At 37.1% G+C, this 26,926-nt stretch overlaps 1 protein-coding gene and 1 pseudogene across 4 annotated transcripts in view; one reads left to right on the top strand and one right to left on the bottom strand.

The window, feature by feature from the left end:
- LOC115508493 overlaps window positions 1-26,926 on the top strand; it is a 607,545-nt pseudogene that overhangs the window by 462,837 nt on the left and 117,782 nt on the right.
- Window positions 1-26,926, bottom strand: part of CNTN6 (contactin 6) — a 163,575-nt gene that overhangs the window by 116,935 nt on the left and 19,714 nt on the right. For all 4 annotated transcript variants that reach the window (XM_032592341.1, XM_032592342.1, XM_032592344.1 and 1 more), the window contains exon 2: window positions 4,227-4,322. In XM_032592341.1, coding sequence (XP_032448232.1) covers window positions 4,227-4,322 — 96 coding nt within the window. The remainder of the gene's footprint in view (window positions 1-4,226; window positions 4,323-26,926) is intronic.

The raw sequence follows: 26,926 nt of genomic DNA, 5'->3' as shown, positions 1-26,926 counted from the left end.
AGACAATAGAAGGGACTGTTGGAGATTGTGTAGAGACGAGGGAAGTCATAGACTACCAGTGAGAGAGTTTAGGAGAAAGGAAAACAATGTCTAATAGGGTATAAAGTGTTTCAACCAGATAAACATTGTAGCACTCTCTGTGGTCTTGAGGCAAAACTTTCAGAAAAATTTATATTTCTCTGTAACATTCTAGAATTATATTTTTTTAGGAAGATGGAAACGGGGGCTTAATCTGGCTCTATTGGCATAGATTCAGTCACATTCATGGAGTTTATCTGTAGTTAAGAAATAGGATTAAGGAAGCAAATATACTTCTCTCCTCAGAGTATAGGGAATGGTTCCTGTTTTGTGTCCAAATATCACATTTCTAAGAGATAAAGCAGAATGTGCCAGTTTTGTGTTCTGGCATTATTGCCTAGGTTTCTTTCTCTTTCACTATGGGTCCCTTTCCTTTCGAATAAACTTTATCTATAAATTCTCTATTTCTAGAAGAACAGCACACTCACAGTTACCTTTAAAATTGGGTAGGAAATATCCACAAGAAAGCCTATTCTGAAGTCAGGTCTCCTTTGGTCTATATGGGGAAAAAAAGGACATCAATAAAAGAGCACCTATTGAGTTTGGTTTATGCCGATTACTCTACTTCACTGAGTGATCACTAATCATTTATATGGGAAATCCATCTACACACTTTTTCCTTTTGTTTTGTTCCTGGAGCCATTTTCTTCCCCCAGGTCAATTTATAGAATTCAACCTATTTGATAATTTTTCTTAGTCTCCCATCGTTCTTGTTTTTGGCTTTTGTTTTATAAAACAAACTACAATGTATCTGATAGGCCTGCCTTGTTTTTAAAATTTTTTTTTTAATATTTATTATTGAAAGAGAGAGTCAGAGAGTGAGCAGGGGAGGGCCGGAGGGAGAGGGAGACACAGAATCCAAAGCAGGGTCCAGGCTCTGAGCTGTCAGCACAGAGCCCGACGTGGGGCTCAAACTCACACACCGTGAGATCATGACCTGAGTTGAAGTCGGACGCTTAACCAACTGAGCCACCTAGGCGCCCCAGGCCTGCCTTGTTTAACAAATGTTTTCCAAGTTTTTTTTGTTTTGTTTTGTTTTGTGAATACACTAGAGAAAAAATATACATAACTCAGAATGTTCTGATAACATCACGTTTAAGATAATTTCTCCCTTATCTTGGCTAGAGAGATTTGAACTATTAGAACGAATGGATGTGAGGGGTATTCTTTGCTGTTGGCTCTGAAGATGGAAGAAAACATGTGGCAAGTGCAGGCATCCTCTAGAAGATGACAGTGGCCCTTGACATCTGGCCAGAAAGGAACTGGGGTAAACCTGAGTTCCACAATGGCGAGGAACCCAGTTCAGCCAACAACTTGAGTAAGCCTGGAAACCGAGCCTTCCTCAGACTTGTCAGAAAAGAATGCCATCCGGTCATGACTTTGATTTTGTCCTTGTAAGAATCTGAGTAGAGACACCAGCCACATCATCCTTTGGCTTCTGACATATAGAACTGTGAACTAATAATTGGGTGTTGCTTGAAGCTACAAATATATACACACATATATACATCCTAAACCAGAGAAAAATTACAAAGACAAAAATGTCTATGTGTAAAATTGGCTCATTTTAAACCAGCTGTCCACTAAATCAATTTGAAGGTTATCCAACCAATATGTTTCTCTACATTCTTGAAGTCTTTCTTGGCACAATTCACCTTCACAGGAAGGTGAGAAAGGAAAAGGAAGAATAAAGAATTGTTTCAAATGAGCCAGTTAAAGACACTCTTAAAACTTTTAGCAAACTGGAGGTGTAAGAGTGTTGAAACTGATACACAATCTGAGGTTTAACCATTAACTACAGAGCTTTCTATCCAAAGGCAATTTTTTTTTTTTTGGAAGTCAGAAATTCCTCTACTAGAATCTTGTCTTCATTTACTAACTGAAAACTGATTTACTTAGTTTATCTGAGTCTTGGTTTCCTCATTTAAAAATGATTATTCTTAATGATCAGAATCCTGGGAATGATAAAATCATGCAAAGTCCTTTTTGCTCATGATATCAAGTCAATAATTGGTAGTCATTGTTACTATTATTAATACTTTCCTCTTCTAATGAATTGATGACTCTTTATATAGTTGGATCAAAGGGTGTCTGTCAATATTCCCCTCAGTTTTGATTGGGAGAACTATAAAGAACAGAAGAAAAGTATTCCAGTATTTCTGCCTTTGTAGAGATGAGGAAGCATGCACAACCCCAGGAGCTCTCAGGATGAAAATTCCTACAATAGCCGGATGAAGTCAATATTGACAAATACCTTGGAATCCTGCTAAAAACATATGATATAATCAAATTTGGTATCTGACAAATTTGTCATAACTTGCATGCAATAGCCATTAGTTATTCACTTAAAAAGGTCTTAATGGAAGGCAGTTTTTGTCTATGACTTAATCTCATGGCATTAAGCAGAGAGAACTGTTACAATAAGGGTCTTACATGCTTTAGATGATCAACACATACTCTAATGGTGGTAGGTAACAAGGTAATAGGGAAAGCTTTTCCTATCTGGCTGCCTTTTAAAAATATATGACATTCATTTACAAATATTTGACATTTCTGCTACCTTCATTCAGGGTAAACAAAGTTGAAAATAATCTTCAATTCTGACAAGTTTCTTTGACCAAAGTCACAGCATAAAATGACATAGACTGACATAGACTGACAGCACAAAACAGGCATGATTTTGCCTGTCTTGTCATCTTAGGTTATACCACTAAAAAATAATTTCCCTATGGTTAAAAAATAAGCGGCATTATATTTTTTCAATGCTGTAGAATAATACTATTTTGCCTCAGATAGCATTGAAAACAGTATAACTCTCCCCCAATATTTTAGGTGAGCATAATTGTTATACTACTGTGTAATATTTTTGAATAAAATATTGTTAACTTCTAATCAGTTTCTTTTTTTTGCATCAGCATTTCATGTAACTGTGTAAAAATGAAACAAATGGAAAAATATTTTCAGGTTTTAAAAGATCATAAATAATATTTTGTTTAATATTAGGGGTAAAATAGCTTTCATTTTATTTTTAAGTATTTGTTCTATCTGCTTTCAAAATTCTCCCATTCCAGAGTGGGACTAAACTATAAAAGGGCTGCTCTAGGAGCCACTCTGGCTGGATTTGGAGCTCGGCTCCAGGACCTATCAGCTATGTTACCACAGACTAGTTACTTAACCTCTCTCTACCTTATTGTTCTCATCTGTGAAACAATAATCATAGTATTTCTTTCATGAAGCTGCTATGAGAATTTTAAAAGTTAATACATGTAAAGTACTTAGATCTATGCTGTATAAGTATTTGCTATTATTATTACGCTAACTATAATATAGTCAGTATGATACTGAATTGAACCAAATCAAATAACTCCATGGATATTGTGATGCTGCTTCTTCCAGATTCACTGTTGGTTAAGAATCCACCATATTTTACCAAATCATTTGACCAAATGCAACCCTGAGGGGGTGCGAATGAGTAGATGGTTTAGGTCCTTGGCAACAAACAGGTTAATTCATGGATCAGTCCAGATTCTTACAAACTAGAGATTGGTGTCGAGTGCATGTTTTCACCATTGCTAGGAGATACTCTGATTTGGTGCCATCCAAAATTTGCTTGTAATTAATGTGGTAACTCTCCTCTCACAATAGTTAAGGTGAGGTTCCCAAGAGGAATGTTGGAATTTGCTTTTCCATGGATGTCCATAGCAACAATGAAATAACAATCTCAGCTTTCTTTTCTGAATAAGTACTAGCCATTACACTCATCAATTTGCATTCATTAGCTCACTCAACATTCACAACAGCACTGTAATACAGATTATCAGTTTGTGTCTCAATTCTACAGAGGAGGAAACTGAGCCAAAGGAGGTTAAACAAATTGTCTCCTGACATTCAGGGTGACAAGCATCAGATTGCATCAGGGGTCATTTTTACTTGGTACTCAGGTACTCATTTTCACTTGAGTGACTGCATGAAAAAAATTCTTTTAAAAATGATTTACAATGGAACTGTTCAGATGCGATAGGATGAACTTGAAGGGACTTGAAGTTCCTTTTGATTTGATGAAGAGCTATCTTTGACTCCAAGATGTGCCTTCTTTACTCATCAAGAGACCACATTAATGGTGTGACCCAAAGTACCCCCCACCATACCTCCAAAGTGTGGTGGTGGGCCACAGAGAAGCACCACACCTTGACCTTCTCGGACGGACACTGTGCTTCTTGTTTTGGTTTCAAAGTCTTCAATATCTTGGAAAACAAACAAAACAGCTTTAGAATCATCTTGCAGTAACAAACACGTTAAAGAAGAATCTCAAACTTATTTTTATTCTTAACAGTAATGGACACCCATACTTGGCTGACCAGAAGATTTAGTTGATGATCAATTTATCTACACTGATTTTTATCTCTAAAAATCTCATTTTTTCCTTCTTTTTTCTTCTTTCTTCTCTTCTTCCTTTTTCATATAATCAGAGTATGTGATGAAAACATTTATTAACAATACCTACTATCTGTTTACTTTTATTCTCCCAGGCAGCCTGTAGCCCAGCAGAAAATCTTTAAAATCCAGCACATATTTACTTTCTTTGCCCAGGGAAGGTGTGATTAAAAAAAAAAAAAAAGTATGTATATGCAGCAAGTTTGCTGTAATCTTCTAGCATCTTAGATTAATGGTTGGTATTTGATGTGCACATGAAGTCTGTGAGAACTTAGGATGGAATAGAGTGAGGGAAAGAGTTCAATGTGACTGAACCAATGAGAAAGAAGGCATATTTTCTCATTTTCTTGTTCTACTCCATCAAAAAGTAGCATCATGATCTTGTTTGGAGTGTTGTAATATCCTATACCATAAAACAATCATATAAATTCACTGTTAGAAGAAAGCTAACTAGTTATCTTGTTAAGCCATCCACAGGAGGTACAAATCTTTCAACATTCCTGGAAAATGGTCATTCAGCATCCAGGAATGAGTAAATTGTCGAACTTCTCTGAACCCTAGGTTTTTTCACCTGTAAAATTCTTTTATACATTCATTTAGTCTTTTAACAAATTTGTATTGAATCCCTACTCAAATGCAGGAAGCGTATTAAGGAGAGAATATGTATTGGTAAATGAATCAGGCATGTACATTGCCCTTATTGTGCTTGTTATCTAAGAGGAAAACTAGAACACAAGTTAAAAAACAAAGCAACAAATGTATAATTTACAAATTGTGATAATTATTATGGTGTGGAGGCTGCTGGTTGTCTACAAAAATGATATATGCTCCCTTCTTCCATAATAATAGATTTGTAGATCAAATACACTGCTCCAACCAGAGGCTACGTTTCGCAGACATCTTCGCACTTCATACGGTAAGGAGAAATGAGTGAAACTTCTATTATGTGTGAAAGGAAATGTCCACAGTTGTATGTTCTCCACCCATACCTTCAGCATCTAGATTGCCAATGACAGGAAAGATCCTGGTCAAGTTGAAAGAGCCACCATTAACCCGGGTACTTGAGTGATTGCATGGAGTACAACCACAGGTGATCTGGAACATCCACTCTGGATCATCACAGAAAAGATAAATAAACTCCTATATTGTTTGAGGCATTTATTTTGAGGTCTCTGTATTATAGCAGTTTAACCTTGTTTTTCTTTTTTAAAATTTTTAATGTTTATTTTTGAGATGGAGAGAGAGAGACAGAACGCCAACAGGAGAGGGGCAGAGAGAGGCAGATCAGAATCCTAAGCAGGTTCCAGGCTCTGAGCTGTCAGCACAGAGCCCGATGCAGGGCTCAAACTCATGGATCATGAGATCATGACCTAAGCAGGAGTTGGACGCTTAACCGACTGAGCCACCCAGGCACCCCAGCAGCTTAAACTTTTATCTAACTGACCTATCTTGTAAGTGAAAAGAACAGGATACAGATGTTATGGATGAGAGAGAGCCATGCAATGGTGATATGGAGAAGGGAAAATATTCCTTGCAGAAAGAAAAACATGTTTAAAAACCTAGATGTAGATAACAGCAGGGAATTTTCATAATATTGAAAGAAAGCACTATTCATCGGCACATAGTGGGCAGGGGTCAATGAGAAACTGCAGTAATCAGGACATTTGGGGCTATTATATTATAATGGAATTATATTAAAAGTAAAAAGGGAACACCAAGAAACAACTGAATAATAAATCAGTGCAAAAGGTGAAAAATATCCACAAGGTCATAGAATAGAATGCCATCCATGATTAGAAAGAATTTATTAAATATAAAGGACTCATGTGGAAAGTTCTTGGAAAGTGAGTTAGACTATTAAGTTAAAAAAGTGCTAAATATTGCTATGACCTATCCCACTGTGAAAGAATGAAGTAAAAACCTAAATATGAGCATCTCTTTTTTAATTGGTATAGAGAAAATTATAGAATATATATATTTTTATTATTCACCTTGGTTATCTCAAGGACGTGAATGAAAGATATGGAAGTGGAGATTATTAGATCTTTACCTACAGCTCTCTTTATCTTTAAAAATATAAAGATTATAAATTGTGTGTGCCTTTTTTGCTTAACAACTTCATTGTAGTATAATTGAAATTAATTTGTGGTGTGATTTAGAGAGATTGAAGACTTCTATTTTGATTATTGTGTGTGTCTTATCCATGAGTTATCTAAATGACAATGTCATGTAAGCTATAAGACATATGAGCCCTGAATTCACGGGTGAGGCAAGGTCCAGATTTATGAGAATGAAATTTAAGAGCATATATATAGCATTTAAAGCCATAGGAATGCACGTAGTCCCCATGGGATGACTCTCAAATTTTTGGCAAGAACAATTTGGTAGATAGTCATCTAGAATCAAACTCTAAAAATCTCCAATATTTACAGGTAGAGAACTATAGAGAAAGGAAAGAAGGAAGGAAGGGGAGGGAAAGAGGGAAGGAGAGAGGGAGACAGAAAAAGGGAAAATAGGTAGAAAGCAGCATCTAAGACATGGAATAAGATGCGGACAGAAAAATGTATTAGGCAACATGAAGGTCATACATAATCCTGACAGGAGAAATGTAAGTAAAATTATGGAGAAGAGGATAAAGTGGATTGAGGGGTGAATAGTAGGTAGTAGATAAGAATATCGGAATCACAGGTGTGTAAACTCTTTAGAGTTGGCTATGAATGAGAGGTAAGATTTCGAGAACAGGGAGGAGTTTGGAGGGCAGCGTTGCTATATTGATATAAACAATTAGATAAAGAGATTGCTGATTCTAAGACACAGATTAGGGTGAAGTTCTTGAAAAGTCAGAAAAGTGGTAATCAGAGCTCCTGTGGAAGCAGTGACCTTTTTAAGAAAGGGGTATCAAGAAAAAAAAAGATATTAACTACTGATATAAGATAGACAGTAGGATTATTTGCTGGTTAGATGAGAACATTTTTCATGGTGGTTTCAAATTTCTCAGTGAAATGGATGGGACAGTGTTGGATAAATCATTGAGGAAGGGAAAAATGCAATACATAAACCTACTTATCAGGGTTGCGGTAGGGATTAAATAAAATAATCAATTTAAAGTATCTAAACTACAGTGTGTTATAGAGGAAATAATCAATATGTGGTAATTATTGTGATTATGACATACCAACTGATCAAGTCATGACACTATATTTTCATCTTCCTGATACAAAGTAAAGAGGAATGAATTTGCAAACACAAGTCAAATAGCATATTTTGGTTCCAATAAAATTTTTTGTAGGTGAATGTTTCAATTTGAAGCATCCTTGCTGTTCAGTTATTTCCCAAAGATTATTTTTCATACGTTTGCTCTGTATCCATGAAAAGTAAGAGGTCTGATATATAAATTTAGTAATTCTTATATACACTCGACTTTTAATAATACAAATATTTGGCCAATATAAACTCTACTTATCCCCAGCTCTACCCCCTTTTCTTCCCCCACCTGCTCTTGATTAGCAGCCATTCGCTTTACACTAATTCAAGACCTGGCATGCCTTGTCTGTTTCTTACAGAGGATTTTTAATCAAATATGTGCTTTTTTTTTCTTTGCCCTTGAAAAAGCTAAATCAACCTACATATGTTGGTACCATTGACGTGAACTACTGCTTTGACTTGGAAGTTCTTTATGACTTGCGTTTGCATAATTTTAAAAGTGACTCAATAAGAATCAAGTTAACAAACTCTTTTTAAAACCAAAAATCAATATATTGTATCCACTGTTTCTATTTCTTGTTGTAACAACAGATGAGCATTTGAAAAAAATGTGTTTCCTACTATCATTATTGAAAGGTCCCATTAAATTGTCATTATTTTTTAATGGTCACAAAAACAAAAACTGTCATGAAGGAGTAATGAGAATTTGAATGATTCTATGAAATTAACAAGCTTTGGATTGAATTTTCTCAATGTCACATTGTTAGTGTGCCATACCCCCAGTAACATCAATCATGTTCTCAGTGTTAATCAGAAGTCATTATAACACATTGTTGATAAGATGGCTGATATTTTAATATATTCTGTGTTCATTTCCACTTAAATAGGATCCGCTTGTAACATAATTTCTTCATGCCTTTTATGATTACAATGGGGTATCTAATAGTTGACATGAAAGGAAATCAACATCTGTCAAAAGTCAAACAAGTCCTGTAAGCTATCAAAACATAGTCATTCCAAAATGATACTAGTTCACAGGTTTTAATTAATAATTCAGATTTTAAAACTGTTTAACAGCACATAAATGATAGACAAAATATAATTTTGCCTTATTTAAACTAGGTGCCATCTTATGTGAATACACTTTGATGAAGATCTGGTTTTGTTTTTGTTTTTGTTTTGTTTTTTTTAGAGAGAGAGAACATGTGCTTGTGTGCTCACAGGTGAGTTGGAGAGGGGCAGAGGGAGATGGAGAGAGAGACTCTTAAGCAGGCTTCACGCTCAGTGCAGAGCTCGATCTCACAACCATGAGATCATGACCAGAGCTAAAACCAAGAGTCACACTCTTCACGGACTGAACCACCCAGGCACCCCTGATAAAGATCTGTTTTAAGTATCCAACTTGTAGCCTTTTTGCTAGCCAGAGGCACGATATATTTCAGATTATTTTGAGTCAAAGGCTGACTGAATTAGGTAGCCATTGGAGCATTCAATGAAATTTTCTTTGCTCTGTAACTCCTTTAAAGACTAGATTTATTCTTATATATGGAGAGGCCGGAAAGAATCACCAGTTTCTATTTTTGTCCTATCCATTTTTGCTTAAGAGAAAATAGCTTAGTGTGAGATCGTTCCCTGAGATGGTCTCAAATTCTGTATTATTTGGAGAAATTCCCATAAACCACAAAGGTGACCTGCCCAGGCTGTCCTTGTGCTCAAGGTATAAGTCCTGCAGTGACGGTTGTTGTTAAAGACCTCGATTGTTGAGGTTGCTCTCATTAAGCCATTCTGATGACCATGGCTTATCGGATCCTGTGGTTTTATTGCTGGTTTTGGAGGAAGCATTTGGCAGGAGCATAAGCAAAAATGCAGTCACAAACAAGGCTCTGTTCCAAAGGCCAGCAGGAAGTGCCTGAGAATGGCCCATAAAATGAGCTTTAAAGAATTATAGGGCCATATGCTCTCTCCTGGAGCAACCAAGGTACAGAGAAGGGACAGGGGCTACCAAAATGTACTTAAAATTAAGTCCAAGCAATGCTAAGTATTGCAGCATCTAATTGTAAGGACAATACATCTGTGTAGCTGCCATGTGTAGGAATGAATCTCAGCCTAATTAAAGTGAGAAAACTGTATTATTTGCTGCCAAGGCATGAGGATCACTATCAGAGGATGTGCTTGGCAACGTCAGCCCCTGACACAGAAGGAGGCCAGCGGTTTGCCAACTCTCATAAGCTTGGAGGAAGGCTATGGGTGCCCAGGGTTCATTTACCCAGAGCAGGAAGACAACACCCACAAAGTCAGGGATTGGGACAGATACTCACCAGGAAAACATGCATGCTTCAAGCAGGACATACTACAGCTGAGTTGTTCAAAAGGTGAATAATAATATCAACTGGATCTTTATCTACTTGCCACACATTATTTTAATATTTTAAATATTTTTTTTCTTTCTTGAATATGTCAAGAATAACTACTACATGCCAGACACTCCGTGAAGTTAGTTTCATTGAATTCTCACGGTGACCCTGGGACACAGGTACTGCTACCACATTCACTTAACAAAGAAGGAAAGTGAGGGTCATAAAGGATCAGCAACAGAGCAAAGACCACAGTTTCTAGATGTCAAGACCAAACTGAAAAGGAGGTAGTCTGGTTCCAGAGCTCACACTCTCAATCATGATGCTATTCTGCTTCCAAATGCTCACTGGGGTCTTCCTGCCATTTACAAGATATAAAATAGGGCATAACTACCACTCCGTTCAAACAAACAACACAAAAGGTTAGTGCCTTTCCAAAGAATCTGCAAATTCCTGGATTGGGGGAGGAAGTACTACCTTTTCAAGTTTAGAAATCGTTTGATTCCCAATATCCTCACTTTTCAGAACCCCCGTTGTGTCCTCTCCAGGTGTGTTTCCTCATTTATCTCCACCCTCACATCCCTGCAAACAAAGACCTCAACAGCTTAGCTTGGCCAACATAGAGAGATACTCAGCTCCCGCCCCTCCCAATAGGAAGCACCACCACTGCAGTATTTGTGCCTCTATCAATCTTAGGGATTTAGTGAGATGAATCCAACCAATGTTCGATATTTGGTTCTTAAAAATCTATAGTTCTTCTCTCTGTTGTTCACGTCTGCTCTTTTTTTTCTATAAACTTCCCACTCCAGTCCTCTTTCAGGAACAGAGAGAAATTAAAACCCTCCCCCTCTCTTCTACAAAGCTCACCACCCTCCAGCTCCCACTACCACACTCTGAAACGGAAAGATCTGCCCTAGTTCACACAGCTTATAAGTAAAGGAAGTAAAATTAAATTCCAAATACCATGACTCTAGGGGGCATTTGCTTAACTGCCAGACTGTACTGCCTCTCTCAGTAGAGCTTCCCCATTACACAGACCTTATGATCTGCCCCCAAACCAGAGACAGGGCTCATTTTCTCTCTCTGCATTTCAAAAACAATGCTAATTATCTGCTACTTTGAGGACACTGAATCTGATTTTTAACTCCAAGGTTTCTTTTACTGCTCTTTGTTTTTGCACCAGTAGAATACTACTCCCCCCTTTGCAAATTCTGCATTAGTTTTAGCACAGAAGGTTTGCACTGGAGTCAGTAGCATTGAAGAGTGCCTGCTCACCTTCCTGAACAGTCTCCACCTTGGAGGTATGTGCTCTGTTTTGGCCTATGGCACAAACATTTTGCTGGGCGAGAAACCACTGATACCCTGCCCAGCAAAAGGGAAATGGTGAGAGATACCAAGAATAATTTTCTAGTTCTGTATTAGTCTCATGGAACTCCTAGATATGATATTCGTAACTTTTCAAATCCAAGTACTCTTGAAGAATATCAAGACATTATAGTAAGGTTATTCTGAATTCACATCTCCTCTTCGGTTTTCCCCTTTGAAGAGGGCCACTCATGAGAATATCAAATTGTTCATGTTACTCTTTACTTTTATTTACTTACTTTTATCGGTGGTTTGGAGTAAGCTGAAGATCTTGGTTCTGTAAGTAATTTTCCCAGGACTTTATTAAGTTGCATACAAAAATACCTTTACTTAGACCATTTTCATTTTCTACCATCAAGTTCAGGATGCTATATGCTCAGCTACAGTGTTCATGATATTATTGTGTTTCCTAGCATAACTCACTAACATAACATGACATAACCTAATAAAGCACAACACTATTGTCAAATCCTGTAAAAGAGGCAATAGCTGAGTCTCAATATTGAACATAAATTGGGAATGCTAATATCTAAGCATGAAGTAAGGAGGTATTTTAAGAGCTTCTGGTGTCAAATTCATTTATAATCTGAGTTAAAATTCCTCCCCTCTTTTTATGTAAAAAGATTTTTATAAAACTTCATAAATAAGTGGAGAAGTTGTTTCTTGGTTTCCTGGGAATAATGAATTCACTGAGAATCATTTCCTTATGGTGCTTAAGAGAAAAAAAAAACATATAGGATAATAGTGAGGAGGGGCTGATATATTCTTTTCTATCAGCTGAACATCTAGGTTTTTGGAGAGAAAAGTATTTATTATATGGAACATTGTGAGCAACTATGGAATACTCATTTGGTCTATTAAAATGTACATGTAAGACTGAATTTAATTTTCTATAAAGAACTCATTTGTCTGACTAATGCTGGGATAGCAGTGACATCTATGACCAAAAAAAAAAAATACATATATATATATATATATATATATATGCAGACAAATACTAGATATGGCCTGTTCCCAAATTGCCTCTTATTAAGCTTTCATATTCCCTACAGTTATAACTAGCTGGATGAAAGAGAAGCAGAGGGGAATGATGGAGCGATGGAACTTTGATAGCATAAGATAGACTGAGATGACAGATTACTTAACTGAGATGTCAGATCTACACTGCCGTGGAGATCTTCAGTGTTTCTGGAAAGAAAAGAAGCAATCTAAGTAGGCATGCAAAGATTAAACAAGCCACTAATGAATTCTGTACAAGGTTATCACTGAAGAAATGAAATGATCGAGAGCACAGGTTTCAGGTAAGACTCTGGGTTCAAATGGTCACTTCAGCACATATTTGCTGTTGATTTAGGGCATATTAATTAGTCTGTTTATATCTCAGTTTTATATGCATTTTTGAATATATATTTATTTATTTTGAGAGAGAGAGTATGTGCATGTTAGCAGGGGAGGGACAGAGAGAAAGAGGGAGAGAGAGAATCCCGAGCAGGCTCTGCACTGACAGCATGAAACTTGATGTGGGGCTCCATTCATGAACCTCAAGATCATGACCTGAGCTTAAATCAGGAGTCAGATACCTAACCAACTGAGCGATCCAGGTGGCCCTAGTTTTTTCTAGTTTTACAATGAACCTAATAATAGCATGTGTCACACAGGAAAAATGATGTAATGTCTTTAAAATGCTTAAAAGGTATTAAGCGCAAAATAAATGATGTTGTGGATTTAATTATAGTATTGATGATATACTTGCACATCACCAAAAGTTGGACATTTTGAATTTTTAAATGGGTTTCATTTCCATTTTTCATTTCAGTATCTGATGATTTAGCAAATCATGTTTTCTTAAAGACAGAGCCCGAAAATTCCTTTTCTGTCCATCCAGTGCCCAGCTCAAATGCTCAGTGAATAAATAAATTAAAAAAAAAATGCCTGAAGTCAAAAGTATGTGAATTTTATTCCAAGTATTGCCACATCACGTTGTATTTCATTACAGACCATGTTTTGCCAACTTGACAGGACTTGTTAGATGGAGGGCCATTGAACCTCTCCACTCAGAAAGCAAGGCAGCTCAGCGGGAGGCAGAAATCACTTCTTGGCTTGGTTTTTCGGGAGCCAGAAAAATCCTAGGCCACCCTGCTTCTCCCAGGTCATGGGCTGTGCCTTTTGGCATATCTTCATTTTCCCACCTTTTGTTCTTTGGGGAGGACAATGCTGGTACCTTTTCAGTCAGTAATCTCTAAAGAGATTTCTTCGGGCTGTTTGTGTTTGCTAGAATTTATGAATGATACATATAATTCTCGAGTGCACAAAGGGGAGTTTCTAGAACAGGTCAAGTCCTCAGATGAATAAAGGAGGCAACACTGCGTGTGGAAGATGGGGACTCAGTGGTGTGTGTCAGTAAGGTATGTCTTTCTACCAAAATGAAGACGGGAGGATTTTGCTGAGTCCTGACTGGCCGAGAGAAAACCTAGTGTACTGTGGGCATCAAACTCACTAATCCAAAGATGGTCGGTCTTTATTAGATCTTGGTTAAACATTTGAATTGAACAGCTAAGCGCTCCGGAAAATTGCAGTGGAAGGGGCTTTCTAGCATAGGGGAAGGAGAATTCTCTTCTTTACTGAGACCTCTCCCAGTTCCAGGAGCTTTAGAAACATCATAAGGTTTAATCTTCACGGCGGCCCTGAGATGTAGGTACTATGACTCCCATTTTGTAAATAAGCATACCACAGTTCAAAAGATTAAGTAACCTGCCCAAGACCAGCGAGACAGGGGCTGGATATGTACTCCTCCCTAACTCTAACTCCAGAAACACTTTCAGCTATTCAGAACATTACTCTGAGTACTCCACAGGGAAGGAGGGAAAGAGAGGAAGGGGAAAAGAAGAATGAAAAGCAGAATTTCTTTTTTTTTTTTTTTTTCCAAAAGCAAGTGAGCACAATCTGTCCTGCCTCTTGGGAGGAAAGTCTTAGCCTGGGTTCTTAAGTCTTCAAACATAGTAGCAAAAAAGCCAAACTGACCACTGGCCACCGTGAGGTCTGAGGGAGTTTTGCCACAGGTTCAGTTCTTAGCTTCTGTGCCAGGTCATCAGCAAAGAGGGCTGGAGGTGTAAGTTCTGGTGGCAAATGAGGGGAACTTGTGTCCTTTCAGGAACAATCCTACTCATAGTTTCCTCTGCTGCCACTTCTGTGCTGGTCATTAGAGAAAAGGGAGTGATTTCCAGGAAACAAGGCTCCAGGCCCCTTGACAACAGTTAATGGGAGCCATGGCACGAAATATGTGGTTCTTTTCAGACACAGCCCATAACAAGCCCATTTGTTCCTTGTGATGTTTTAGTCAGAAAGTTCAGTTTCGAAATTTGCAACCTATGTAGAAAATAAAAGGCAGGGTTTCCCAGGTAATGGGGCAGAGCCCCTGGGTAATGTGTTACTACTCCTGTTTATATATTTAGTGTGGAATGAGGGCACTTCTTCAAAGACCCCCCACAGACATAAGATAGAGCTTCTATCCTACTGACTTCAATTTGCAGGAACCTGCAGTACTGGAATTAGGGAGACTGACTTCAGGGTTGTTGCTAAATACTGTTATTTTTCCATCAAATTGTTTTACTCTGAGCAAGGTCTTTGGAGTCACATATGCAATCTGCATTTCCTTTGCAGGTTCCTCCTGCTCAGCCCTCAGGGTAATTAAGGTCCCAGTGATAAGGATTTTGCATGCATTGTCATTTAGAGACAGAAAAAAAGAAAGAGAGGGACACACACACAGAGACAGACACAAAAGGAGACAGACACAGAAACAGAGAAGGAGAAAAAGAGAGAGAGAGCATGAGAGCCTATTTTAAATTAAAATCCCATTACTTTCCAAAGCACTTTCACTTCTGTCATCTTTTTTAATATTTATAGTAACCTTGAGAGGTAAACAAGAGAGATTACCGTTGTGTGTGGTAGGTATAATTGGTTGTACGGCAAGGCACTTAAGTTTATGGAAATAAATGTTTTTAAATTTTAATAGCTACACAGGGATTTTTAGATTTCCTATCTATCTATGATGAATTACATTAATTTTCTAGATACAGTGGTAATAAGTGTGTACTTTCTAACATATTTATGTACTAAAAATCAAAGCAATTTGATTGAAAAAAAAACAAATAATAGTATAGGTGGTACACGGATATTTCACACCCCACAAAAGTGACGTTAGAGATGCCTGAGATTTGGGAATCTGATTTAGGAAAGTGGTGGATCCAGAGGACATGGTGGAACCCCAGACAGGATACATTTGAAGGGACCAAAGTGGTCTGTGTTGGCAATGAGCAGGGATGAGGGGATGGGGACAGAAACAAAAGTAAAATCAACTTCCAGCATGCTAGAGGACTTTCAGAAAAAGACTACTCAATAAAAGATGATTCTCGGGTCTTTCCTCCCTCAAACTTCCACACATGTTCGGATGCAAAAGACAGACTATGTGAATGAATTTTTATTTTAGCGAGTGCACTACTTGGGGCAGAATTAAGAAGTCTCACTTTTAGGTCAAAACTAAGATCAAGAAAGAGGAAAAAACCTCTAAGAGTTGAGCAGGGAAGAGGACTTCAGCAGAGGCAGTGTTGGAGTTAGAAGGGCTGGAAGGAAGGTCTGTTCGCTGGGATATGCAGGAATGTGGACACTGATCCTCCTGGAGAGCAGCGAGTAGATTTTATAAGATTTTAAGAGCAGAGAGTGCAAACTGAAAGGAGTTTCCTATAAATGCAAGCGGTCTGAGCTACAGGACTCATTTCTGTCAAAGGTAAAACTGGGACATTCGGTCTCAGACTTGTACCACCAGGACACACAGCCTGCATCTCATAGACAGGTGCGCAAAAGATAGGGGTGGATTTAATACATTAACAAAAAGGTAAATCGATTGCATTAATTATAATTTACCATAAGAATCTCATCAATGTAGAGTTTATTCATGAGTGCATGTATTCATGAAATTGATTTTAAAATGACTCTATTCCCGCGCAATGATTTGTAGGACTTCCTTTTACAAAATGAGTAGATGGGCTGGTCTTTGCTTTCCCAGTACATGGCACAGTGCTGGCACACAGGAGATACTCAGTAAATGTTTGATTAATGATGAATGAGCTCAGAGAAATAACAATAACTGTAAAAAGCTTACTAAAGCTATTCAGGGGTCCACATGATATCAATTCTATTACCCCTTTTTACTTGTTGTTCAGAAAATTCCAGACACAATGAATACTTTATTTTCCTGTTTCTCAGAACACACTAAATTTCCTCCCCTTTAGAGCCTTTGGCCTTATCATTTCTTCTGCTTAAAAACTTCTTTCCAGATCCCCAGAAAGCTGGATTCTTCTTGACATTCAAATCTCAGCCTGCAGGCTACCTTTTTATGGAAGTCTCTCTTGGCCAACCAATCTGAAGTTTCAGCTTCCTATCACCCTCTATTTTCCCCCCAAAGGTCTAATCACTGTCAGAAATTATTATTAGTTAAATTTATTTCAATATTTCCTAAATAGACAACGAGCTTCAGGAAAAGAGGGACCTTGTTTTCCCCACAGTAACTAGGTCAGTGCTCACAAAAAGCAAGTGTTCAACAAATGCATGTTTAATGAATTAAGAAAGTTATAACTCTAAAGTGAGTGAGTGAATAGCATATACCATGCATAGAGTCTACAATATTTTCTCTAGGAATTGAAACAAGGATACAAATTTTATTGGATCAATCATAAAGATGAGGCTAGGATTTATTCTAAAAAATGATATAGTAGTCAAACTTCAAAATGGTCCATAAGAACCAACTGGTGGTATTCACTGCCTTGTCTAGTCCCTTCCTACTGCACTATGCTAGGATGTGTCTGGGCAACCAGTGGGGTATGGCAGAAATGATGGCAGGTCTCTGCTGAAGTCTGGTTATAAAAGACTGTGTGTGGCCCAGGAGAGAGAAACAAACCCATGAGCAAAAGGAAAGTATTCATTTTCTTTAAAAAGAAAGAGTGGTTACACAGTTGAAAGAAAAATATTTGAGCTTTGAATTCACATAAGCCTGTGTTTGGATCTAGCTCTTGGATTTACAAACTATGAGACAATGAAACGTTCATTTTTCACTTATTTCCAGTGTTCTTTAATATGCCCAGTGTCTGATAATAAAGGACAGTCAACAAACATTTGCTGGGAAAAAATAGATGAGTAAATCTAATCTATAAATGTTTTTTTTAAAAATACATAATTGGGGCGCCTGGATGGCTCAGTCGGTTGAGCATCCAACTCTTGATTTCAGCGTAGGTCGTGATCCCAGGGTAACAGGATTGAGTCCCACAGGGGGCTCTGTACCAAGTGCAGAGCCTTCTTGGAATTGTCTCTCTCTCTCCCTCTGCCACTCACCCCACCTTTTGTGTGCTCTTTCTCTCTCTAAAAGAAATAAAAATAAATAAAAACCACTTATATTAGTGAGTTATTATGAGAATTAAGTGAGATACCAAACATGACCTGTTTAATATACTGTGTCCAATAGGCCTCAGTAAGTTATAACTGTCACAAACTTTATAGTTCATTTACTTACATGGAGATTTGTATATATTTCTATTTTATGTTATGTTCCTTTTTTCTATTATATTTATCACTTTGTATTTATGTGTATATTTAACTTTCATAAAATTTACACTGCATGTGTGGGCATTACAAGCACATTATATGGTTATCTAAGTAGTATGCATTAGTGTTAAACATATTCTACACAAGAAATGCTAAACACAAAAAATTAAGAAAATTGCCAATAAGTCAACTAACAAACTAGCAATTAAATTGATGGAACTAAATTTCAAATTCCAAGGAGTATGACCTACAGTTGTTACCACAATGCCATAATGCCTAAAGTATTATGTCGATTTTCTAATTTATTCCAATTTCTGCTGATAGAAAAATCATTGTGTTTGTTCACTATTTTATATGGGTCTCTGACTCTTAAATATGGATAACAAACAGAGGGTTACTGGAGGGGTTGTGAGAGGGGGGATGCACTAAATGGGTAAGAGGCATTAAGGAATCTATTCCTGAAATCATTGTTGCACTATATGCTAAATAATTTGGATGTAATTAAAAAAATAAAATTAAAATTTTAAAAATGTGAATACAAAAAAAAATGTGAATATATGGGTCTTTGCATACCAGGGAAAGAAATTCACTTAAGGTAGTCTGAACTAAAGGAGAGGGCAGTTCAAAACGTACCAAGAAAAATTTCAGGCCAACAGCGTAGTGGAAACACATCTGAGAACAGTAAGGTTTACTCAGCTGTTCTCTTTCCATCTCTCTTTTTCCCTTTTCCAAGGGCAACTGGCCTGTGTCCTCTCTGCTTTCCTTTCACCATCAGCTCTATTTACTTCTTTGCAGACTGGTCTCTTTGTGTTTGCTTCGATAGTTCATCCACCCATAAAATCTCAGCCTGTAAACCACTTTGCCTTTTCCTAGCCACTCCACAAACTTGACCCTACCATGAAGTTCATTTGTGTCTTTTACTTGAGATTTTTGAGATGTCCAATGCCAGAAAAGAGGTTACCTATTTATTAGTAACCTAGACCTGCTCTTTTATAAGGTAGGTAGAGACCATAATTAACATCTTCAGTATGACGATTCATCAAGGAGATCACTATGCAATTGTCTCAATTAGGTATTTTGCTTATTTTAGGGATAGAATAAGTTCAGTCCAATCACTTGTTCAGTAATCAAGTAGAAACAACTGGGAGATACCCTGTTTACTCATAGAAATACTAGAGCCGAGAATATAGAAAACACAAAATTCCTGAACTGCTATCTTTTAACTTTTACATATTCTGTTGCTTATTAGATAAGAAGCATCTGTGACCTTTTTAACTAAAACTATGTAATAAATGTAAATATCAAACCGATGTTTTGAATTTTCTCACATTATGAGTGTCACTTAGGAAAACAGAAGTGTTGTGGTTCATTTAAGGTATGGTTGTAGTAGCCACTGTAAAAGTCCCCTAACCCCACAGCCCATCTAGGGATTACCTATCATTTGGAGGGGGCAGTTAATAATTGAGGGCTTGCTACCTTCCGTACCTTGTTCCCTTTGCCTGAGACTGTTTCGAGGAGGATTTCTTTATTCTATGGGAACAGAATGCCTCAAATTCCAGTGTGTCTGGGGACTTCATATCCTCAGGAGTAAAACTCAACCAAGGTGTATGGCAGCTGCTATGAAATACCCCAGCTTCCTTGCCCTAAGGGGGAGCAAGCATGAGTTGTGTTCTCTAACGTCTGCAGGAGGGGCAAAGTCCTACTGAGCCACAACTGTCCACAGTGCTAACCCCATTACCTTACTCTTCGTGGGTCTTCTCCCTTCCCGATAAACGTCCCTACTCTTTCACCATGCTTTCTGAGAAGAATTACTCCCCAAATGTACTACTTAATCCAAATCTGTGTCATGATCTCTGCCTTCAGAGAAAGTCAACCAATTAGAGTGTGCGACAAACATTTAAAGCAGGTCTCATCTGCCAATTTATTAAGCAGCTACTATTTGCCAAGTAATGCTCTATGAGCCATGAACGCAGCAATGAACTAAACAGACAAAATTGATTCGTCTCCTGTGGGAAATCAATGTTTCTCTAATTTTTTTTTCATGGCACACATGGAGTTTTCTGAAGCTTCGCATTAAATTTGAGCAGTTTTCCTTAATTATTTCTTCATAAAGCAGAGAATATGATTTATTATGAAGACAAATCAATTTCTGTTTTTCTTTGAGTGCATAATTACCTAAAGCACCAGTGATAAGGGGAAATTTGTTGTTGTTGTTGTTACCACTATTAAAATGTTGAAGAGAGACAGAGAAACTCACCGTGGTGTTCAGCAACCCAAACACGCCACAACATCAAACGCCTGCCCTGAATCCATCTTTGGGACTACACAGTTAATGGCATAAAATATTAAGGCTCACCTTTGGACCGCAAGAGGTGTTGTGCTGCATAGTAAGTGCGAATGGGGCCTCCGGATGTTTTCAGCCTGAACCCCCATCTGGAAGCCACAGGCAGGCAAGGCCACTGACTTGCCAAAACAAACGAAATGTTTTCAATATTCTGTGTTTCTGAAAAGTTCTCTTGCTTGTCATCACAAAGTCACTTACAATCAGGGAGTCAATTTGTATTCAAGAGGTTCTCTTTCTATCTGCAAATGGTTTATAGGCACTTTTACCAAATTGCTTCTCTACAAGAAATAGACAGGATCTCATCTGCATTGGCTTAGGAATATCTCTGCCTGAAGACAGAGAAATGGGCTAGATGACCCTCAAGAACTCTTTAAACCACAGAATCTGTAAAAATGTCTTCTAAAATTTTGCTTCCAATGCACAGAATTTTCGGGTTAGATCATTTAAACACAGATTTTTTTACTCATCTATAGAGAAAGTGACTTTTTAACATTCATGAATATGATCATTATGTATGTATATAATTACATATAATTCCATTTTATGCTATATATATGATTATTACATATTGATACATCACTATGAAAACTTCTCTATTTAGTGACTCAGTAAATCATCAAAATAATTTCTAATATAGCTATACAGCTAGAGTTTCTCTAGTGTCTAGTTTCACAATTAGTGAATAGTTCAGAATGCAACTTGCCCAAAATCATACATTTTTTAAGTGATAGAGCCATAATTAAAAAACTCAACTCATTTAACTCTGTTCCTGTCTCTTTTTTCCAGTTCATGCTACTGCCTTTACATATTTAATGTTTAGTCTCCTCCATGTTTTCCCGGCCAGTAAGTTATTTTCCTTGAATAAAAATAGGAGCAGTTTAATTAAATTTTTTAATATTTATATTTTGAGAGAGAGAGGGAAAGACAGAGAGAGAGAGAGAGAGAGAGAGAGAGAGAAACAGACAGATGAACAGAGCACAAGCAGGGAAGGGGTAGAGAGAGAGACACACACACACAAAATCTGAAGTAGGCTCCAGGCTCTGAACTGTCAGCAGAGCTTGAACCCACGAACTATGAGATCATGACCTGAGCCAAAGTCAGACACTTAACTGACTGAGCCACCCAGGCAACCCTAAACAGTTAAAATTTAAATAAAAATAGAAACCTAGCATCGTGTGGATAATAAGCCAGAACATAGATGATACTTTATTTATTAATAGTTTATTAAAAAAGTCATTCACACATGAAAACGTCTCACCAAAACGTGTTTTCATGGCATGTCCATTCCTATGGATTAATTAGAAAAGCATTATGGCACTGTGGTTAGAAGCTGGGATCACCAAGTGAGACTGATTTCAAATGCCTTTCTACTAGCAAATTACTTGATCTTTGTCTGTTACTGTTTATTTATCTGTGACATGGGTTTACAACAGTAACTACCTTTTAGTTTTGCTAAATGATATGAGATTTTTAAGTATCTGTTCAATAAATGTTAACTGTTACCATTGGCAGACTACATCTAAAAATATATTCTAAGTCTACCTGAGGGCTCAGTAAACTACCGTGAGCTAAGTTAAGTCCACTGCCTGTTTTTGTAAATAAAGTTGTACTGGAATACAACCATGCTCATTTGTTTCTGTATGGTTGCTTCTACCCTATAATGGCAGAAGCCTTGGCCTGTAAATCAAAGATATTTACTATGTTGCTCTCTACAGGAAAGTTTTGCAACTTCCTGGTCTACCCCCCGAATAACACTCCTTGAGACGAATATCTCAATCAAATCTGCATGATTGGTATGTGACAGCCATGAAGGACATCTGAGAAAGAAAATGGAAGGTACCCTCAGACAAAGGTAGCTGCACCATGGAGCAGATAAAACCTGAACCCAAGAGCAACGACATGAACTGGAGATATAACTCCTCAGGAGTACAGTGATATCAGAAGGATGATACGAGAGGAAAAAGTTGAGGAAGTTGACTTGTAACAGCTATGATCCCCAGACACAAATGAAACTTCTTTTATTTGAAGAACTAAGCTGCTTCACCCACACTTTTTTATTAAAGGTATTTATGAGTACTCTTCCAATTCCTTACACATAAACCATGCGCCACCCCAGCCAGGCCACTGCACATTCAAGCTTTGTGACTCATATGAAGCAAGATTTACCTGCATTACAACAGTGAAAGGGAAATAAATTGGGTGATTTCATTACTTTCTGTTCAATGAAATCCTTATTTTATTGCTAAGCTTTGACACTTTTTCCAGAACCTCAACTATCCTTTCTCTCGCCCACTAAGAAGTAGCAGCAGCACCAAAAAATCATCCAGACATCTGGATATTGCATCCAATAATTTATTGGAATCTCAGTCATACTGCTACAGTGAAAGTAGAGGAGATAAAAGGAACTTCACCCACACTACAAATAAAAGAGTTGGAATAATAGCCTTTTTCCCCTCCTTTCAAAATATTAAATTTTATCAAGCAGAATCTAACAGTTCTGGGACCAGTACATGCTTTGTTGTTAACAATATCTCAATCACACATATTGCTTTTCCAATACAACCTACAGGGGACTGATTTGTGATAAAGCTTATATAGGAAATGCAGAGGGGGAAAGACATATGGCCACATAAATCAGGTTAAAATGAACTTGATGGAATGGACTCAAAGGCAACTCTTCAGTCACTTTCTCCAGTTTAGACTCTGCATTTGGTCTTAATGGCTGCCTTTGAAACTTTTGTATCTGACCTATTCATAAGAAGAATAAAGCACCCAAAACTCCTAAGATCTAGGCAGTGCTGCCATTTTAAGTTTGTCCTTAGATGATAAATGGGCTTTCTCCAGAGTAGAAACAGCACCCTGTAGTGCAGCTTTGTGCTTTGTAGAAGAGGTTACCATGTCACCAGCCAGGGCTGCATCCTGTGAAGGGGGACATGATGAATATATGTGGGGGTGGATAATTATTTAGGATAATTGGAGACTTCACTCTTAACTACTACACTGTACTGCCTCCACAGCAAAGACCTACTTAGATTCTCCCTGGAAAATGGCTGCTTAAGTTTGTCAACACCTGACTGTTTAATAAATAAAAACGAGAAAGCTTTATAGGATGAAGGTGAGAAAGCAAAGCTAGAGGTTTTACCTCAAGCTCATTACAAAAATAAATAGTAGGTGAATAAGAACCTAATTATAATAAATGAAATTACAAGACTACTAAAGGGGAATAGTTTCATGAGCCTGGGCCTAAGAAAATGTATATATATGTGTCACACACACATACATACATACACACACACACACACACACACACACACACAAATTATAAAGGGAATGAGAGATAAATTGAATCACAAATAAACCAAATCAGTTATACAGGCTAAAATACCAAATGAAAAGTTAAATAGAAATGGAAATATCTTACGTATTTTATAATAAAAAAATTAATATACTTAATAAATATATTTAAGAAGGGGCACCTGGGTGGCTCAGTCAGATAAGCGTCTGACTTTGGCTGAGGTCATGATCTCGCAGTCCGTGGGTTCAAGCCCTGCATCTGGCTCTGTGCTGACAGCTCAGAGCCTGAAGACTGCTTTGGATTCAGTGTCTCCCTCTCTCTCTCTGTTCTTCCCCTGCTCAAGCTCTGTCTCTCTCTCTCACTCAAAATAATAAATAAACCTTTAAAAAATTAAAAAAAAAAGAAATATACTTAAGAAAAATATGAATTCCTCAATACAAAAATAAGCAAAGACCATGTTTAGGAAATTTGAAAAAGAATTTCCAGTTTCCAGTAAGCATATGAAAATGTTCAATTTTATTAATAAACCCAAGAAATTCAAATTAAAACAACAAAAATTTATCACTCATCAGATGCTAAATGAAAAATGATGTGATATATAATATTGAGAAGGACTGAGGAAATAGTATACTCATCACGGCTGCAAGTATAATTTTCTATAACTGTTTTTCAAGGGTTGTTAATCAAGATGTATTCACATTAAAAATGTAAAACCTATTTTCCCTAGCAATTCAACTTCCTAGTATCTACTTTAAGGATATAATTGGCCAAATGAGTAAAGGAACATATGATAGATAGTGATTATAGCACTGTCTAATGAAGTCTACCAAATTCCATTAATAACCAATTATTTACAATAATATGGTAAAGTCATATAATCAGATACTATATAGCCATTTAGAAGCACAAACATATCTGTCTATATTCCTTAATGTCTAATATTTGGAATTATTTTGGATTTATTTCTGGGCTCTCCTCTTTCCTTTCAAAAATTTCACTCTTGGTGACTTCAAGTACTCCCATGGCTTCAAGTAACATTTATGTGTAAACCATTGTCAACTTCGTATGTCTGCAGTATAGACCCTCATGTCTAACTATACGGCAGCTCTAAAATGGGACACTTAATTTCTTTCCCTCAGGAGTTCTTCAAGTCTTCCTCATGAAAGTGAATGATAAATATCAACTATCCATTTGACCATCTTTGATATCATCCTTTCCCTTAAAATCTACATCCCATCTAGCTGCAAATGTTATTAACATCCAAAGTTTCTCAGCAATGTCTCCACTTTCCCCATTTTCTGCTACTCTCATACTCACGTTTTCATTGTTTAACATCTGAATAGTCTCCCAAAGTGTGTTACTACTTGCACAATTACAATCTTTATTATGTTATATTATATCATATAATATCAGCCAAAGAAATCCAATTAACCTAGATTATATAATTTATTGAATCCATGTACTAGATTAAACTGGAGTCAATTAAAATGAGATTATGTAATCTATTTCTTAAAATATTATAGGGGCCCATTATCCTTGGAATACAATTCAAAATCTAGAATATGAGCAATGTGGTCAAGATGATTTGGGTCATGCCACTGTCTCCAACTTTCTCTCACACCATTCTATGTTTTCTATTTTTTTTCTTCTACGGTTTTAAATGTCTTCTCTTCTTCCAGCCTGTATGCCTTTAAGCATGTTTGTTGTCCTTCTAAATGGAATGTTTTTCAACCGCATCCCTCACATCATTTATACTTTGATCGCAAAGTGGCCCAATTCCCTACCTCTCACCACATCCACATCTTTGCAATGTGACTTTACAGCAACTTTCATCATAGGTATAGTCTATTTCACCACGTTTCATCTAGTCTGGCCTTGTGAATAAAATGCAGCAGGAAGTAACAGCATGCCTATTGTGAGCCAGCTTCAAAACACATTTGCACTCTGTTGATCTTTCTCTTTCTCTTGCAACCCCACCCAGCCACCATGGTAAAAGCTTAAACTAACCTAGAGGATCATGAGAAACTGGAGAAGAACTGAGTTAGGCCAGATGCCCTAGTCTGGGCTGAGGAGCCCACAAAATCAGCAAAGTTGCTTACTTGACCGCTAATATGTGAACGCACATGAGACTAGAAAAAACACCTAGTAACTCAAAGACTTGTGGCCAAAATTAAAAGTTTACTGCTGTAAACCACAGGTGTTGCTCATTGTTTGTTTCACATTACTATGGAATTGGATGCAAAAAAATACAATAGATAACTGATAGTGCATAAATTCCAATTTTTATCCATCAAACATTTCATCTGCATTGAGTCTTACTTTCCTGTGCCCCAATGAATAACCCGTATACTTTAGTCTCCCAAGAGTTTCTTCAACTATTAAGAATTGTTAATGTTATATATTTATAGGAACCCTTTTCTACTGCCTAGCTGGACTCATGAGGGATAGGGGCAAGGTTGTTTTTTCAAGAACTATACTCTCAAGATATGACAGTGCCTAACACATTATAGCAGCTCAATAAAAAGGTGAATAAATGCATAAAGTGTAATGAAAAATCTTTATAATATATTGTTCTTGAAAAAAACAAGATTAAATGTTGTATATTTCCATCTCTGTGTTGAAATGGAATAAATTTAATTTTATTTTGCAATGAAATACTGTACAATAGTCAAAAGGAAGGAAGGAAGCCAACATGTAGAAATATGGCTAATTTTTTTAATTTTTATTTATTTATATTTAAAGTATATTTATTTTGTTTTGAGAGAGAGAGACTATGAGCAGGGGTGGGGGGCGGACAGAGAGAGTGGGAGAGAGAGAATCTCAAGCAGGCTCTGTGCTGTCAGCACAGAGTTTGATGTGGGGTGTGATCTCACAAACCATGAGATCATGACCTGAGCCAAAATCAAAGAGTCTGATGCTCAACCAACTGAGCCACCCAGTTAACCCGCAAAATGGCTACATTTTAAAAACATAAGGTAGAGTGTAAAACAAGTTGCAAAAGGAATTACATTCTGATGTTATTTATATGCAAACTTAATAGAAAGGCAACGAAGCGGCACCACCATACTTGGAAATGTTATCACCAACTTCAGGAAAGTGGTTACATCTGGGAAGGGGTAGGGGAGGAATGAAGGGAAAAGCGGTAGTATCGCCACATTTTATCTCTTTAAAAACATGACGTGAAGCAATACTGGCAAAATATTAACATATATCTAAATACAAATTTACAATATTTTTCTAGGTATTTGCTTGACGTTT

The sequence above is a fragment of the Lynx canadensis genome, chromosome A2 (assembly GCF_007474595.2).
Source record: "Lynx canadensis isolate LIC74 chromosome A2, mLynCan4.pri.v2, whole genome shotgun sequence".
Taxonomy (NCBI): domain Eukaryota; kingdom Metazoa; phylum Chordata; class Mammalia; order Carnivora; family Felidae; genus Lynx; species Lynx canadensis.
The sequence above is the reverse complement of the archived record's forward strand: the minus strand, read 5'-3'. Positions and strand labels throughout refer to the sequence as shown.